The sequence below is a fragment of the Nyctibius grandis genome, chromosome 10 (assembly GCF_013368605.1).
Source record: "Nyctibius grandis isolate bNycGra1 chromosome 10, bNycGra1.pri, whole genome shotgun sequence".
In the NCBI taxonomy this organism is placed as follows: Eukaryota; Metazoa; Chordata; class Aves; order Nyctibiiformes; family Nyctibiidae; genus Nyctibius; species Nyctibius grandis.
The window spans coordinates 23261939-23279304 of NC_090667.1; the positions used below are offsets into that span (position 1 = coordinate 23261939).

At 52.5% G+C, this 17366-nt stretch overlaps 1 protein-coding gene across 1 annotated transcript in view; it reads left to right on the plus strand.

Annotated features, from left to right (window-relative positions):
- The window catches only part of PLXNA1 (plexin A1), a 121623-nt gene extending 106357 nt beyond the window's left edge, over positions 1–15266 (plus strand). The window contains exons 28-32 of the mRNA XM_068409722.1: positions 446–636; positions 1549–1718; positions 3403–3615; positions 7258–7408; positions 10970–15266. Coding sequence (XP_068265823.1) covers positions 446–636; positions 1549–1718; positions 3403–3615; positions 7258–7408; positions 10970–11065 — 821 coding nt within the window. The 3' untranslated portion in view covers positions 11066–15266. The remainder of the gene's footprint in view (positions 1–445; positions 637–1548; positions 1719–3402; positions 3616–7257; positions 7409–10969) is intronic.
- Positions 15267–17366: the final 2100 nt, after the last annotated feature.

The window sequence follows — 17366 nt, forward strand, 5'->3', positions numbered from 1 at the left end:
TTTTATTCCCCTGAAATCTAATTAAAATAGGCACAGAGGCACTTTGTGCTTAAATGAGCAGAGTTGAGGACTCCAGTGAACACACTGGCAAGCATACTTCAGCCTTGGTTTGGAAGGGAATGGTGTGGTCAGCTCAGACTGACACAGGAGGCATCTGGGATCCTGGCAGCTGCGTGCTGGGAGCAGGACAGACCTCTGCAGAAAACCTTCCACGATGGTCCTGGCTCCTCTACATTAGTCAGGCTCGAACTCAGCCCAGTGGGCTGCGAGGATGGTCCCAGCAGAGCTCACAGTCCACGGGGACTGCAGAGGCTGGATCCCAAAGCTCACGTTTCACGGCTGTGATGTGCCCTGAAGCCACAGTGGAGGGAAGGGGGGTGGAGGGGCTGGTGGCAAGGCAGAGGTGGGCAGGGTACGAGTGTCCCCCTGTGCTCGGTGCTTGCAGAGAGCATGCTGCGGACAGCCAGCAGCCCTGACAGCCTGCGCTCACGGACCCCCATGATCACCCCCGACCTGGAGAGCGGCACCAAGCTCTGGCACCTGGTGAAAAACCACGACCACATGGACCAGCGAGAGGGCGACCGGGGCAGCAAGATGGTCTCTGAAATCTACCTGACCCGCCTCTTAGCCACCAAGGTATGGCACGGAGACACAGAGCTGCCGCCTGGCTTTTCAGATCTGGATAGGGAAAGGTGGTGATTTGGGTTGTCCAGAAGTTGGTAAGCACTGCTTTTTTGTTAGCCTTCTGCTTAAGCACAGGAGGAGCTACTGTCTTGGTCTCTTTCCTGAGCTGGACGTGCTGGTTTTGTGTGCCAAAGCCCTCAGTGAATATCTCTTGAGTGAATTTTCCTATTTGTTTTTTGCACTCTTTGGCGTTTTTACTGTTGCCTGTATCCTTGAGCAGCTGCTGGACTGCGAAGCAGAGATGTCCTGGGGCAGGCGCCTCGTCCCCTTCGGTGTTTGGGATAAAGCTGCAAAATCAGTGATGTGGGAAGGGTAATTACACGGGGCATGTGGCATGGCAGTGAGTTCCCCTTCCCTCAGCACATATAAAACCTTCTCTAGTGCAGAGCGGGCGCTGTGTGTCTGAGAGGTGCCTGGAGAGGAGCAGAGGGCTGTGCTGGAGATACTGGCTCAGGATTGCAGAGACTGGGCTTAGCCATCTCCCCTGTGACTTGGCCCCTTGCCTCGTGGGACGGGGGCTTGTTCAGCCATGTTTATCATCAGGTCTTGGGTACCTTAATGGGACTCAAATAAAGACCCTGTTATGGCATATATCCGCTTAGTTTTTGCTCTATATGGTGTTTTTATTTGTATGCTTTTAGCGTGCCAGATCATGCAGTGAAGGAGATATCTCATCACTGAGGTGTCTGTTTCCCAGTATAAACCACTAAGAACCAGTAGGGTTACACAGACTGTACTGTGCTTCTCTTCCAGGTGGTAGGAATAGAAATGAACTTGGTTTAAAGGCCAGCCTTTAGTTAAAGGCTCATCTCTCTGCTGGTGCTAGGGGTTGCTGAGTGGCCCTTCTCTCTTTCTCCTCTTCAGGGCACCCTGCAAAAATTCGTGGATGACCTGTTTGAGACCATCTTCAGCACAGCACATCGTGGGAGCGCACTGCCCCTCGCCATCAAATACATGTTTGATTTCCTGGATGAACAAGCTGATAAGCATCAGATCAACGATTATGATGTCAGGCACACCTGGAAGAGTAACTGGTAATGGAGAGGGGCAGTGGGACGAGGCAAGGGGGTGGCTAATGATATCACAGCTAATGATACTTCCTACCCCTCCCACAGGGAGCAGAAGTATGTCCCTGGAAACGATCCAGGACAAGAGAGGCCCATATCTCTGTATTTCGGGTGTGGGTAAATCCCTTGCGTGCCTTCCTGCAGCAGCAAAAATCCCAGGAATGCGATGGTGCCTCAGCCCTTCCATCCGCATCCCAGGCACCACGCTCCCTCTGATGGCTGGAGCCTGCTGAGGACCACAGCGGCTCTGTTCCCATCTCACTTGGGGCAAACGCTGCTCGGGCTTCTTCATCCTCCAGCCTCCTCCTGACATGCCAGCCCCAATTCTCATCTCAACTGTCCTAAAGGTGTTTCCTTGTCAGCATAAAGCCCTGTGTGCATCCTCCCCGACGTCCAGCCCATGGGCTCTGCTAATCGCTCTCTGAAAAGCGAGGCGGAGTGTCTGGTGAGACCTCTGTAAGTGCTGTGCTGGGGCCAGGGCTGGAGCAGGCGGCGGCTCCTGCTCCGCAGCCCCCCTCGGCATTTTTCTTTTCTGCTGCCTCACTGATTTCATCTCTCTGATCTTGCCGTTACTGGAGACGGGTACGTACATTCCCGTGTCTGGCATTTGTTAAATGGCAGCCAAATTGCTTTTGTATAGTTCAGTAACTGTTGGCAATTAGCAGGGCAGGAAAAGAAACATTTTTAAATGGAGATGTGAGAGCGCGGAAGTGCTTGGAACTGATTTATAACTCGTCTTTCTATATTAAAAGAAGGAGCGAAAGGCAAGGAAGGAAAAAAAAGCCTTGCTCCGCAGGGGCTGGGCATGCAGGCTCCTGCATGCTAATGCCTGTGCTTATCTCTGGGCGCTAATTCGATGTGTGGAGCTAATTTCTCGAGGCCGTTCCCTTCACAAATGAAATATGTACATGCACCCGGAACCCTCATGAGGAAAGTCCTGGGGAACGAAGTGTGTTTTGTCTAAGATAAAAGTATTTGCTGGGTGTTGGTGCTGCAGGATGACAGAGCGGAGAGGCTTTATGATGGGGGGAGGCCCTGAGATGCTCCTGTCAGAGGAGAAGGGCAGCAGGATTGGGGAACGGAGGGTGGCACGCGTGTCAGTGTGCAGCAAACATCCAGTCTGTGTCTGGCCAGGAGACCCGCTGCCTCTACAGCTGAGAGCTTTATTTCCAGCATGTGAGGCTGCCTAAATTCTCCTCTGGTGTTAAATGTGCTAATGAGTCCCTTGAGGAGTCCAGTTAACTCCCTCCTCCAGCACAGGGAGATGTGTGAAATACCACACGGCGCCTTGGAAGGGATTGTGGATATGAGAGAAGGGACCATGCCTGGTTTGACCCATGGGCTCAGCAAGGGCTCTTCAGTGTGAGTGGATCCTTGGAGAAACCGCAGATCTGCGCTGCCTTCGTTTGCCTTTAGAGGTGTTGGCAGTGCTGAGGAATTTCTCCACAGAGAGCTGTGGCCATGTGGGGGTGGGCAGAGGGGAACAGTCATTTACCCCTGGATGTTTTGTATCCCTGGGGTGCTGGAAAAAGCAGCCTGCCCAGGTCTGGGTCATGGGGAGCTCCTTCTCCACAACTGGAGGTGCATGTGTGTGCCAGCTGCCCTGCAGGGCTTGGTTCAGGTGCTGACTCCTGTTTCCTTCATCCCTCAGTCTACCTCTACGTTTTTGGGTGAATGTGATTAAGAACCCCCAGTTTGTGTTCGACATTCACAAGAACAGTATTACTGATGCCTGCCTATCCGTGGTGGCTCAGACATTCATGGACTCCTGCTCAACTTCTGAGCACAAGCTAGGAAAAGACTCTCCCTCCAACAAACTGCTGTATGCCAAGGACATCCCCAACTACAAGAGCTGGGTAGAAAGGTGAGTAGACTGGGCAGTAGCTCCTTGCTTCACCTGGAGGACTTGCATTGAATCTACCTGGGTGGAGGGACTTGGGTCATTGGGAGGACTCCTCTTGGCAGCTGTCTGAAGAGGGACTGTACTAATGCTTGTGGAAGGTCATCTTCTTGTTTGGGAGGTGATGCTTTCTCATGATGATCTCCTGGAATGAGTTTGCAATGACCGTTTGACAGAGCCGTTTATGACTTGCTTAAGGCAACCTCTGCTTTTAGGTTGTCTGATGTTTTCTGTTGTAAAAATTTGGTCTGTGCTAGGGAATTGCTAACACCTCCCTTGATTGCTTTTGAAGAGCAGTGAGAAATCAGCCTTGGACTAGAGAAGTGCCTTTTTTGTACCACAACAATACACGCAGGTTTTGCTGTAATGGTTGAAAATTACCATTTTCCATGTCTCATCCATCGGTACCTCTCGTCTGGGATCCTGATGAGAGCACATGCTCTGAGGCAGTGCTGTTGTGCCGAGGAGCAGGAAGGGGAGCAGATCCCCTGACTCCTTCCGACACCCTCTACGTTCACTGTTAGCTGATGAGAGACATCCTTCTGTCCCGCTGAATTAATGCAGTGTTAAAGGTTCAGAGTTTGAATGCTACTGATTGCAAATTGATGCGCTCAGGCATAATGCTGTGTTTAGCTTTATCCCTTTGGGAGAGAAATCTAGGAGATGTCCTCCAAAGCCCTCCAAATAGAGCTACTGCTAAAATATTGCTGTGTTGTAAAGTGGGACTTCATCAAGCTTAAAAAACGGCAGATTTCAGGTTGCTGATGCAACTTTCCCTTGTGCTGATAAGCTGTGCTATAGATCATGATGTTTTGTTTTGTTTGTTTTTTTTTTTTAAAGTGAGGACTCTTCCCTTTTTCAGTATGTAGACCAGATACAGAATGAACCAAATAAAAGATGTCCAGGCAATGATAAGTGTCATATTCTCTAGTTTGCAAGTGTGGGACTTTGTAGCCTAAATCGTCCTTTGGATACTTGCTTGTACACAGTTATTTTTGTCATACCGTTGCCATGCCTGGTGCTTTACAGGCAGGTACAAAGACAAGCTTCTTCCCTCGGGGAAGATAGGGCTTGGATCAGAAGAAAAGGTGCCCCTAAAATATGATGGCTGAGATGAGAGATGAGCTGCATTGTAATAGGAGAAAAAGTTCTTTGGTGGGGGCTGGAGGGGGCTTTGGAGTGGGGTCCCACAGGAACATCACAAACTTCATAAGGTGAATTTCACTGACCTTGCCATCTCTATGACAAAAATATTCAGCTCTGTGCGTGCCCGGAGGAAAAAAGGTATAAAACAATTCCAGAGCGAAACATTGGTCTAGACACACTGTGTCCCTGGGGAGGAGGTGGGAGATCTCACCAGTGACAGATGCTCTGCCATCGCTTACAACCAGTATGGTCCCAGAGGCAGCCAAGCAGGGGGCAGAGCTGCCCTGTGCTGGGTGTGACTGCGTCTCCCACCGCTCCTCTGCTGTGGGGATTTACGGCATAATGAGCATTTCTGGCTTTTGGCACGGTTATCGCTGCAAAGCTCTGCAGAGGCACGACGGGAGCATTGCGAGGGCGGCTGCGTGGGTCTGTCTGCTGCCATGGTTCAGGCACCAGCTGAAAAAAGGGCATCCTGCTAGAATGAGGCAGGAATAGCACGGTAAAGGGCTTGGGAGGTGGGGAGCCTGGGGGAAACCCAAGGGGACTGCTCCCGGGGTCATGGGTGTGGTAGGTGTCCTCTGGAAATGGTAGGTGTGACTGGGATGTTGATCCACATGAGCCATGCACACTTTATTGAAAAATTATGGATTCCTGGCATCCTTTGGGTCACGATAAAACCCAGAATGTAATACTGCTGCACGTTACCTGGACATCTTGCTGTGGCAGCCACAAAAGCTTTCTTCTTCAGCAGGTCTCCCTTGTATGTTCATCTCCCACAAGTCCCTCCCCACAGGGACCCTCACCTACAGGGTTAAAGGGTGGCCAGGAGGATCTCTATAGGTTTGTTCTGCTAATGAAAGCTGGCTGGAACTGAGAACGTTGGGCGTATTGTCCCTAATATTCCTCAGCACAGGTAGAAGTAATGTCAGCTGTAGGGGACATCACTCTAGGGGTGATATTTCTAGTGGCGTAGTGAATCTCTTGATGCCTGGTTTAGTCAGAGGTCCTCACCTCAGACCACTGCTCTCTTGGCAGCATCCAGGAAATCTCTTGCATCACTTTTTGGCTGTGAATGAGCCTCTTTGTAAAAACTGCCACTGCCCAGGTATTTTATCACTACCTGAGTTCAGCGCTGTGGGATGGAGTGGATTCTCATATTCATCTCCTCAAGTGGTCTTTCTGCCATCTGCTCCTATCCAAGTGCTTCAGCCATGTTCCACCTCAGCGTTCAGCTGATGATGCTAATGATGCTAATCACTGTACTAGAAACTTCACTGAGTAGTTTGAGGAGTCATGAGGAGTAAAGCAAACCTGGGAGAGACTGGCACTCTGTTTCCAGGTGGTGGGAGCGGCCAGGGCTCATTTGCTGTGGGTAGGGTTTCTTAATTAATAGAGTCCTGTGGACACAACCCTGGTTTCCAACAGCACTTCAGCAGCCAGTCTGCTGGTGTGTCTGCTTGGTGTAACCCTCCTGCTGCAACGGGATGCTGAGGCTTTGATCTCCCTGGGTTTTGATGAAACAAATATTCTGATTTTCCACTACGATTCTGGACAATATAAGCTGCGTGTGCATTTTCCTGTATTTGCTGAGCATATCAGCAAGGCAGCTGCGGAATGGGACTGCAAATCTTAAGGTGTCCTAGGAAATGTAAGGTAGTATCTTGCTGGCAGCAACCATCAGAGAAGCACAAGGAAGGCAGGAAAGCACCAAGTCATTTGATCCAGGCATGCCCTAAGACATCAGCTATCTTCTCCGCTGCCCAGGATCCTTTGAGTTCACAGATGTGTCTGCAGACCCTCATTTTTCACTGAAAATGAAATCTCCTCATAGCTTTTTGGTGAGCAGTAACTTCTGAGTGTGGCCAGCAGCAGCCATAGGCTGTGTTGAGTGCCTGTTGCTGAGAAAGATGTAACCATGCAGGCGTGTATCGCTGCAAGGGCTGGATGTAAAATTGTCTTGTGTTCATGCACCAAGTATTTAATTGAATGTAAAGGGGCATCGTTGGCTCTAGTGACATGCAGCCTTAGGAGAATGGTTGCAAGGCCTTACATGTTGCTGCAGGCATGGAGGATTCTGGTGGATGTGGTTTGGTGGCAAAACATGCCAATGGGATGGGAAGGAGGAAAAATGTGTGATTCAGGAGAGGTGGGAAATCCCTCAGAGCAGCGGCTCCTGGCTCCCCAGCACGGTGGGCTGGGCTGGGCTCAGCCCCTGCTCTGCAGCTAGGCGCTGCTCCATCGGCAGCGTGTTGCTAATGATGCTGACCTCTCTGCAGAGTGCTCAGAGACCTCTCAGTGAGCAGCGGCGTCATAACGGGTAATCGTGGTACATCACTGCTTGGAAGCAAGATGCTCATCACCTGGCCTCTCCAGTGGCTGTTCTCAGCAAGCATCGTGGCGGGGCTCGTCCCCTTCTGCCCGTCCCTATTTCCGACCCACTTTTCTGTTTCCCCCTTGCAGATATTATGCAGATATAGCTAAAATGCCAGCGATCAGTGACCAGGACATGAGCGCGTACCTGGCGGAGCAGTCGCGGTTACACCTCAGCCAGTTCAACAGCATGAGCGCGCTGCACGAGATCTACTCCTACATCACCAAGTACAAGGATGAGGTAAGACGCGGCGATGGGGAGTCAAGATAGGCTGTGAGCCGTGCCCCTTTGCCCTCATTTCTGCAGTCCCCATGCTTTTTCCTATAGAAAAACACCCCATGAAATGCGGGAGAGCAACGTAGTCTGTGCCTGTGCTCGGGCTGGCGGGGAAGGAGGTCTGGGAGGCGTGGAGCCAGGCGTTGGTGTAGGCAGCTGTTCCTTCCCTGTGTTTTCTGCAGTGAGTAATGTGGAAAACGCCTCTTTTTTCTACTCGTTTGCACAGGAGCTCCGCGGGGCAGCAGAGTTCACGGTGTTACCTTAGTGTGCCTCCCCTCCTCACCTCTCCTATCCACCGCCACCGACCCGGCGCCGTGGCGGTACCAACGCCATGTGATTATGGAGGCAGCGCCTGGCTCCGCTTCCCAGGGGTGCTAGAGGATGTGGTGGCCACTTGAGTGCTTGCTTTGTGAACATCAGTAAGAATGGTTAAAAACCCCTCTGTTGTCATTTATACAAATTAACTTCGTAAAGCACCACTCAAATCCACACCCCGCATCTTTTTATTAAAGCAATAAAATATGTAACTACAGTAAAATATGAATCTATACATATAACATGATAGTATAGGCTTTATTGTCCCAGTAAAGCGGACTGACGGCTGTGTTTGAACGGCAGCTCATTTAGATGACAGAGTGCCAGAACATCTCCTCGCCTGGAGAGAGCTGGGAGAGCCGACCTCTCGCCCCGCAGGGAGAGGAGACAGGGTCCCCATCGTACCCTGCAGCAATCCCAAGAGGCATCTCCCAGCGCCTTTTTGAGATGTGAATTTAGGGAGTCCATGGACAGGTCGTAGCAGACCTGGCTCCTGACTTGAAGGTCAGTGCTGGGACCATGGCGGCCAAAATCCTCGTAGAGTTGGGTGCTTTGCAGGAGTGAAGAGGAGGAGAAGGGCCTGGCTTGCCTACAGGGATGGGAGGAAACTGGTGCTTGGGAAGGCGCTGCGTGGTGGTCACTGTGCAGCTGGTGACCATGCACTGGTGACCATGGTGGTGGGACCTCTGTGCTGCTCCCCAAATGACTTGGGATGGCACATCCAGGAGACCCTCATCTATGTGATGAGTTGGCTGTGAAGGGTTTTCAGGGGTTTTGCAGTTTGTACAACAGCTCTGTGGCTACCATGAGGATGGAAGAGGAGCAGTTTGGAGGATCTAGATCTGCTGCAGGGCAGCCATCATCCCTCAGCCATCATCAGGTGCTTGCTTCCTCCAGGCTAAAAGTCCCCCAAGCCTTAAACAAATCCTCCAAGCCCTGGGCGAGAGCAGGGAGGGGACCATGTGGCATTAATGAGCTGCCCTTTAGGGGCACAGGTCCTCTTCTTGCCCACTAATGGCAGCATCACAGCTGTTGAGTGTCTTGCTGTTGCCCGCTCTCTGAGCATCACAAGTGTGTTCACAGCTCTCAGGAACTTCTTCTATTATTTGTAATGGGATTAATAAATCGCAGCTGTTCCCTTTGTTTGTTTTCATTCATTAAGCACAATTATATACAGCCCGATTGCACCCTCTTTGATGCAAAATGGGAGAGAATAATTTTTCCTGTTGTTCAGTGCAATAATATGCTGTCATTGGCTGTGAATGAAAATCATAATTAATTTTCATTTGGGTACTTGCATCTTGGTAATCAGTGGTCCTGGCTCCTTACAGCAGGTGACAAACCTGGGTCTCTCCCTACGCTCGGCACGGGGTTCCTTTGCGTTGTTTCCGTAAGGCTGAGATAAAAGAGGAGCCAGTAAATGCAGGGGCAGGTTGTGAATCGTTCGACACCTCGGCATCCCAGGGTACCCAGCTGTCTGACTGCGGGAGGCGGAGGAGGCGGGTGGTGGGCGTAGGCTCCTCTTCCACTTCTCGGACCAATCTCGTTGGGTTTCAGCTCAGCCGCCTTTCAGGCACGTGGGGTTTTGATTTCTGCATGAGTGTTACTACAGTTATTTTATTCGGCGTGTAGTGTGGTGGCCGACAGCGGCTGCGGAGATGGATGGCGGGGGAGTGTCCCCGGCGGCAGGTTTGTGGCAGAATCTGTGAGCTCTGGTGAGTCCCGCTGCAGCCCAGGGTCGTTGCTGCCAGGGGAGGTAAATCAGACGTGCCTGGCTCTCGCTGGCCGATATTCCCCTCCTCAGGAGCTGACGCCGGTGTCGAGATGCAGCATTCCCCCTTCCTTTGGGAATAGATGCCCCATCGGGCATCTCCCACTGCCCCAGCAGTCAGGGCCCAGCCGGGTCCTGTCCCAACGAGCCTGGCGGAGAGCCGGTGGCCGGAGGCTGCTGCACGGCAGCGCGGGGGATGCTGCACAGCCCGCCCTGTGCGCCGCTCCGCAGCCCGCCGGCACTGCGGCAGCTCTTAATCAAAGGGAGCTCATTCCCCATTAAGAAGTTACCTGTAGGGCTCCTGATGGACTTTGCCTGCCTCCTAGTAAGTCTATTAATTATACAACAGTTTGTTTCCAATTATGTGGCCAATGAAATGGTTAATCAAGTCCCCTTTGACGGATGCCTTGATATTTAATTGCAAAAAATTTGCTCTCAACTAGCTCACCCGAGGAGATGAGATTTCTGTCAGGTTTGTTTTTTTAAATCAGCTTTTCTGCTCTGCTGGCATGACGGTAGAGAGACGAGACTCCAGGCTGCTGGGAGGGCAACTGCCCCTTTGTTTTATGCTTCATTACTCCCTTCTCTGCACTCTGAGTCTCATCCTCCACCCTCCCCCTGCCACCAGTTCTCCCCCAGCCCTGTGGGCTTGGCTGCATCCAGCCCAGGGCAGGGGACCATCCCTCCACCCTGCGATCTGTCGTCACGGCCAGGAGCTTGTTTAGAGAAAGGGGATTTCAAGGGAGGAAAGCCATCCTCGGGTGTCTGTGGGTGCACCCCTTGCACGGGACTGAGGGCTCCCAGCAAGGCAGGCTTTGCTGGTGCACCCATCTGGTGTCCCCCTCCGTCACCCCAGTGTCCCCCAGCTGTCCACCTTGGGGAGAGGTGAGCGAGGTTTTGCCACCGACAGCAGCCGAGCGAGGTTTTGCCACCGACAGCAGCCAAAGCCTCATGGGTTTGTTCTTTCTGTGTTCATGGAACCAGTTTGTGGCTTGATCATGGTCTCTAGAACACAGCCCCTGCCTCCCTGTGACTTCAGCGTTGTTGGAGTCGTGGACATGGCCGGGAGGGTGGTGTGGTCTTGGTTTTGGGGTTCGCCCTCCATTTGATGGTGGATGTTCATTTTCTTCATTTCCCCATGTGCAAATTGGCTTCTCATTAGTATCAAGCAGGTCCTTGGCGCTACTGCAGCCCCTTGGGGGTCCTGGGACGCTCTGCCTGTGGGGTGGCAGCACTCAGGGCAGTGTCCTCCACCTTGTGCCTCCTCTGGCCCTTTCCTGGCCATGTTAGGGATGGGAACGAACCCATGCCGCTTCCCGTGGGACCCCATCCCTGTGCCCCGATGCCATCGATGAGCCAGTGCATCCGCGTGGGCAACGAGGAGCCGCTTTGGGTAAGAGGGCATCTCCTCACCCTCTCTTCTCTCTTCTCTCCCCCAGATTTTAGCCGCGTTGGAGAAGGACGAGCAGGCGCGGAGGCAGCGGCTGAGGAGTAAGCTGGAGCAGGCGATCGACACAATGGCCTTAAGCAGCTGAGAAGGCGGCGGCGCGGTGCCAGCATCCCGGGCGGAGGCGGCAGGAGGGAGGGCCGGCCAGCGGCACCCACGGGCAGAAGATGACTTTGGGGCTGGGGCCGGCCGGACCCGCGGGAGCCGCCGCACCTCCGCACGCTTCCCACGAACGAACGAGGAGACCTCGTGCTTTAGCGGATAAAAAAACAAATCCCGACGACAGCAGCAACATCGATAAAACCCCTCGACACACACACACACAAACCCCCCGATCCAGCCGGGACGCTGCAGGGACCTTGTGGAGAGGCGATGGCGGGCGGAGGAGAAGGGGGTCGCCTGCCCCATGGACCTGCTGGGCATCCCTTGCCCGGGCAGAGCCCCTGAGCCCACGAGGAAGGAGGGTCGGGACTGCGGGGCTTTCTAGGACAGCGTTTGGATGTTGTTGTTACTTTGGTGGAGGGAGGGCGGGTGGGCTCCTATTTTTACTGTACTTGACTTGCTCTCTCCTCCTTCCCCCCAGCTGGCTGCCCCCTCTCCTCCTCCTCCTCTCTCTTCTTCTGTCTCTTCCCCCTTCTCTCTCTCTGGCCTTCTGCCACTAGTGTTAACTGCTATATTTGCACAATTTACACGAGACAAACAAAATTTTTAATTTAAAGAAAAAAAAGTTATAACAAAAAATGGGAGGGGAAAAAAAAAAGATCCTAAATTTTTGCAACAAACTAACAAAAACGGTTTTAAAAAATAAGCTAAAGGACTGATGCTGGGGAGATTTGGGGATGGGGGCAGTAGGGGTGGGCAGGAAAGGGAGAAATCCCTGAGCTTTGGTATTTCTTAAAATACGTCCTGTGCCATGTTTTATTTGAATGTTGTTTAGTGCGGAAAAAAAAAAATAGAAAAAAAAAAAAGGTGGGAGTTTTGTTAGCTGGGTAGATGCTCTTATTTCAGTGCTGCTGGAGTGGTTCTGGAGGTCACAATCAGAGAGGAAGGGAGATCCCGAGGCTGGTTTTCCTTTTCCCGGGCGATCGCTGAGGGATGGTCGGTGTTTTGTGGAGCTCGTCCTCCTTTTCCTGGTCCAGTGGCCGCGGGGGAGGTCTGGGCAACGCTGCCCGCCCCTGCCTGTCCCAGGGCGATACGGGGCAGAGGACGGCTGGGGGGCTTGGGGCTGTCGGGAGGGGTCGTGGAGAGGCAGCCTAGGTTTTTTTGGCAGATCCCCTGGTGCTGGAGCAGCCTTAATGAAGCCTGTTTATTTTTTTCCCCCCATCATGTTTTTGTGCTGATGCAGGGGAAGGGAGCAGATCCCTGGGGAAAGGGGAGGCAGCTCCTCCTGACCGAGGTCCCCCCTAGCAAACCCTGCTGGGTGACCAGCCCGCGGAGGGACTGGGATGCTCGGCTGCCACGGGGCTGTCGCCTGCTCCCCCGCCCCGGGAAGCCCAAACATGTGCAGGCCTTTCCCCCCAAGGTTGACCTTTCTTTCTCTGTCTTTTCCTTCTTTCTCCCCCTTTCTCTCCTTGCTGTCACCCCGTCTCCCCTCTGCCTCCTCTGCCCTGCTGCGGGGTTCGCGGGAAACCCGAGGTCTCTCCCTTGGCTGCCCCCTTCGAAATGTCAGATCCTCGCAGGTTTGTGCTTTCCAGAGATGATGAGAAGGTGCCGAATGCTGCCCAGAATGGCAGCAGGTGACCAAAAACTTCCAAAAAAAAAAAAAAAAGAGCAAAACCCTTTCCTTTTCTGTACCGAGAGGTCCCGTCGCTGCCCAGGCCATGGCAGATGGGGGGCTGTCGAAATCCAAGTGGTAAGAAGCCCAGCTGATTTCTGTCCGTTCCCTTAAATCACAAGTTAAGGGGGGGAGAGGGAGAAATAATGAAGTTTTTAATTAAAAAGAAAAAAATAAAAGTGTGTATATATATATATGTGGTTACAATCTAATTCTCGTGCCCCAGTGGGGTGCTGTATAGTTAACTGAAGGAGAATCGAACCCATATAAATATGAAATGAATTTACACAGCCAATTAAAACAAAACAAACAACAACTACAAAAAAAAAAAGGATACCAAATGGTCTGGAAGACATTTCCAAGCCTTTCTCACCATGCAGAACAATTGTTTGAAGCCTGCACATCTCTCATTATGTTGTAATTTTGTTTGGTTTTGTTTTGTTTTAATAAGGAGGGAAAGGAGAAGATGCTGATTTAAAAAAAAAACCAACAACAACAACAAAACCCAACCACAACAGCAAAACTATGTTTGAAAAGAAATAATAATTGTTTCCCAAACCTACGAACCCTGAGCTGTCGCTGGATTTCTGAAAGCTGTGGGCTGTTGCATGACTGTGCTAGATTTTAGTCTGAGTTGATCTTTTTAAGAAACAGAAGAAAAAAACCCCATAAAACAAAAAAAACCTGCAAGTGTTGAATATTAGAGGTTTGTTTAGACCTGTTATCTATTTTTTTTAATTTGAAATTAATTTGTCATTTTTATCGTCCAAAAGAAAAAAAAAAACAACAAAGCAAAAAGAAAAACTTCAGAGGTTCACATCTCAAATACGGTACTTGGAGAGCCTTAAAGGACAGCTGTGTGCCCACCCGCCCTGCGCCGCGGCCACTGCCGGCTGCCAGCATCTCCCCGGGTGCTCCGGTGGGACAAAATCCTCCCGGGGGTCCCTCGGGGGCCCTTTTCAGAGCTGGCTGCTGCCGCGATGGGGCGGGCTGCTCGTGGCTCCCTTCGGTGCGAGGTTGGCCCGAAGCTGCTTCCTCGCGCTGCGGCCGGCGGGGCGGCGTTGGCAGAGGTCCTGGAGCTCGCCTGGAGGACGGCGGCCGTGTGCTGGTGGCCGTTGCGGTCCGGTGGAAGGGGAGCGGTGGCTTTGAAGTCTCTATCCGAAAGTGGCGTGGGTCCGACCTGTTGCAGTGGTAAGAGTGTTCTGGGGAGCTTCTGTTGGCGTTGAGGGAGCCAAGCGTGTTGTTTTTGTGGTGATTGAGAGGGGATGGTGGGACCCTCCCCATTGCTCGTTGGAGAGGATGGAGACGTGTTTCTAAGAGCATCCCCCTGAAAATGTCCTCGGTGGTGAACGAGGGCTGGAAGCACTGTAAGGAATAAAGGGTTTATTAGCCTGTTGCTTTCCCGGCAGTGATACTGTGGGTGCTCCCTCAGCCAGGCTTCGAAGGACAGGCGAGTTTCTTGGCCATGGTGAGCCTGGGTTGGATTTGGGCAGCAGAAGGGTTCCTGGGGGTCATGCCAGGCAGGCTGACAGTGCCATGGTGTGGCTGTGCTCTCTGGCTCCCCTTGTGCTGTGGCCTGGCTCCTCCTACCCCATGATGGTGCTGAGAGCCCGTGGTGTGGTCCTGGGGATGGGTTCCTGTTGGCTTCCTCCTGGGGAGCTTTGGGGTGTCTGTGGTTTGCTCCACCAAAGGATCTCCCCAGCATCTTCCCACCTCTCTGGGGCCCCCTTGCTGCCTCTAACGGGGAGGGTGGTAGTCGGCAGTGTGGGCATTGCAATGCTGCCCGCAGCCTCCTGCGCTTCTTGGTGCTACCTTTGCCTTTCACGTGATGCCCAGCGTCCTTAATCGTGCCAGGCAGCCCGTCCTCCCTCCCTCGCCCCAGCCTGACGGGGGGCAGAGCCGGGCTGGCGGTCCCCATCTAACCCTGCCCAGGAGCGAGGAGAGGCGGGGAGAGGCTGGGAAGCATTCGCAGGGCTCCTCTTACTGGTGGTATCACCTGCGCCCCAAAATGGGGTGAGATGGAGAAGCATCCCCTGCCCTGAGCCTGCGTTTTGGGGAGCTCCTGCTCTGCCCCCCACTGTCGGGGGCAGCTGGACCCCTCACTGCCCCCCCTCAGCTCACATTGCCTTTTCTCTTCACTTTGGAGTTCAAAAAAAAGTGCAGTCCAGCCTGGAAGTGTCCCCCGTGCCTGGCCCTGGTGTCCCCCTCTGGACAGAGCCCCAGGGCTGGCCCCAGCCTGGGGATGGGGAGCAGGGGACGGGTAGCAGGGTCCTCCCCAGGCTCACCTGGTCCTGACCAAAGCGCACAACGAGCTGTCCTTTAAGAAAGCAGAGGGAAACCTAACGCGGACCCGGCGAAAGGCAGAGAATTTTAATAGTTTTAAAAAATTAAATGGGGGAAAAAAAAAAAAAATCCGGAGTCCTGATGACCTTTGTGTGATTGTTTCAGACTTGAAGCAGCAGGCCAGCGTGGCTGGTCGGACGCCCTTTGATCGTGTAAATATCCTGCTATTTCCTATTTTAATGTTCTTCAGATTTAGTACTTGTAAATAAACACACGCATCAAGGAGAGATTAAACATTTTTGCTAAAGCCGGTGTCTCGCCTGTGTTTTTGGGGGCGGGAGAGGCGGGTGGCTTTGGGGAAGGGCCGTTCCCGGGAGCAGCGGGCGAACCTGCAGCGGCGCTGGGGCGGCACGATGCAAAACGGCATCAGGACGGGCCAGCATCACTGGGGCCACCAGGTACGTATGTGGGGACAGGGACATCGAGCTGTGGCTGTTCACAGTGCTGAAGCAGCCCTGGGGCTGCTCCAGGTGCTTGCACAGCAATTTGGATGGAGGAGGTACGCAGGGTGGGAGAGGGCTTCTCCATCAGCCACTTCCTTGGGCGGTTTATATTGAATTGTTTTAAAGTGTTGGATTTCACTCATCGCCTTTCAAAGCGCTCGGAGCTGTTGATCTGATGCAGAGGAGCTGAATCCATTACGCTGCGAGCAGAGGTGAGGTGAGAAGAGGTAAATACCTGCCCAGCTGCAGCATCGCTCTCAGGGGTCAAAAGACACTGACTGGGACTGAGACAGCTTCGGTTCTGCCTCTCGGCCATCCTGGTTCTTCCTCCCACAGGGACATAACAGGGTGACAGCACAAATGCTTGGGGATGGTGGGGAGGAGGTACACGGTGGTGGGGTGATGCTGCAGTCATGCCTCTGCAGGCTGTGCGAGCTGTGGGACATCCTCTTTTTCAGCTCCTGGTTTTTAAGCTTTGCAAAGTTGTTGTGTCACCCCGTAACTCTGGGTACCTCCAAACTGCGTCATAGGGTGTGCAGGATCTTAAAGCAAAGCACCGGGAGGGGAAGACCAGACACCACAGCACCCTCCTCACGGTGGTGACCTTCCCCGGTGGCGCTGGGGGACGTTCCCAGGCAGAAGGAGGTGAGTTTGGAGGGTGCATCCCTGGGGCGTGGGGTCAGGGCCGGGACTCTGCCTAGCATGCAGACCAAAATCACACAAACTGAGCTGCTTGGTTTTATTCTTTTCCTAGTGTCTTCCCTTTCTGGGACCAGTTTCCTGAGGGTTTGGGGCTGGCAGGGCTGGTTGTGTGCTGTGGGTTGTAAATACATCTTGTCTCTCCATTTTGTACACATATAAACTGGATATTTTTTCTGTTTTCTCCCACAGTTTTTCTACTCTCCAGCAAGGAGACCATCAGCAGCAAGTATTAAACTTCCACAATCTTAGCCATAGTGCCATTAAAACAAAGATTGATGTGATCTTATTTTTTCCGCCTTAAAAACCCCAAAGTTTTCTTTAACCAACCTTTCAAATGTTTAAGGAAATCACATTGGAACTGAATTTTGTTCAGGTTTCTGGAAGGGTTTAATTGAGGGCAATGGGAAAAAGATCCTCATCTCTCCAGATTTTGTGGCTGCAAACACTGTCCTGACGGCCACGTGGGAGCCGGTGGCAGCTGAGCATCAGGCAGGTGAATGCTCTGCTGGGTACAGAAACCTATTTAAATAATACTTCCAAAAGTTTTCCGTCCAACATATAGAGGGGCTTTTGTTGTTTTTGAGGTCTTCTCAAGGCAATGGGGGTGAGAGGTTGGGCTTCTCTCGTGGCACATCCTTGTTGGATGTGTTGGAGGGGATCCCATGCTGGATGTGGTGGAGCAGCCCCCCACCAGTGCAAAAAGTGGAGCTGGCCCCTCTTGTCCCCTCCATGACTCCCCTCCTCAGGAGCTCGGCGCGGTTGGGGTTCCCTGCCTTCCCTGGGGACAACAGCCATGGATCCTCCCCTGCTTTGGGTTGAAATTTCATGCTGGAGGACATCTGTGTACTGCGGTGAGGTGCAGAGGAGGGGAGGGGTGACCTTGGCACCCATCTGGGACATGCTGTTGTCCGCATAAACCCTCTTGCTGGACCTTGTTTCTTTACTCTGAGCCCTTTGCGAGCAGGATTTTAAAGGGTTTTTTTCTTCCTTCTGAATATTTGCTCTATTATTTTATCGGGGAACAAAAGCTTAAAAACACAGTTGGCCAAATAAATATCTAGTATTTCATGATCGCCGGGATGTTCTTCAATACAAATTGCACCAGTTTTCCCAAGGAGCAGGAGCTG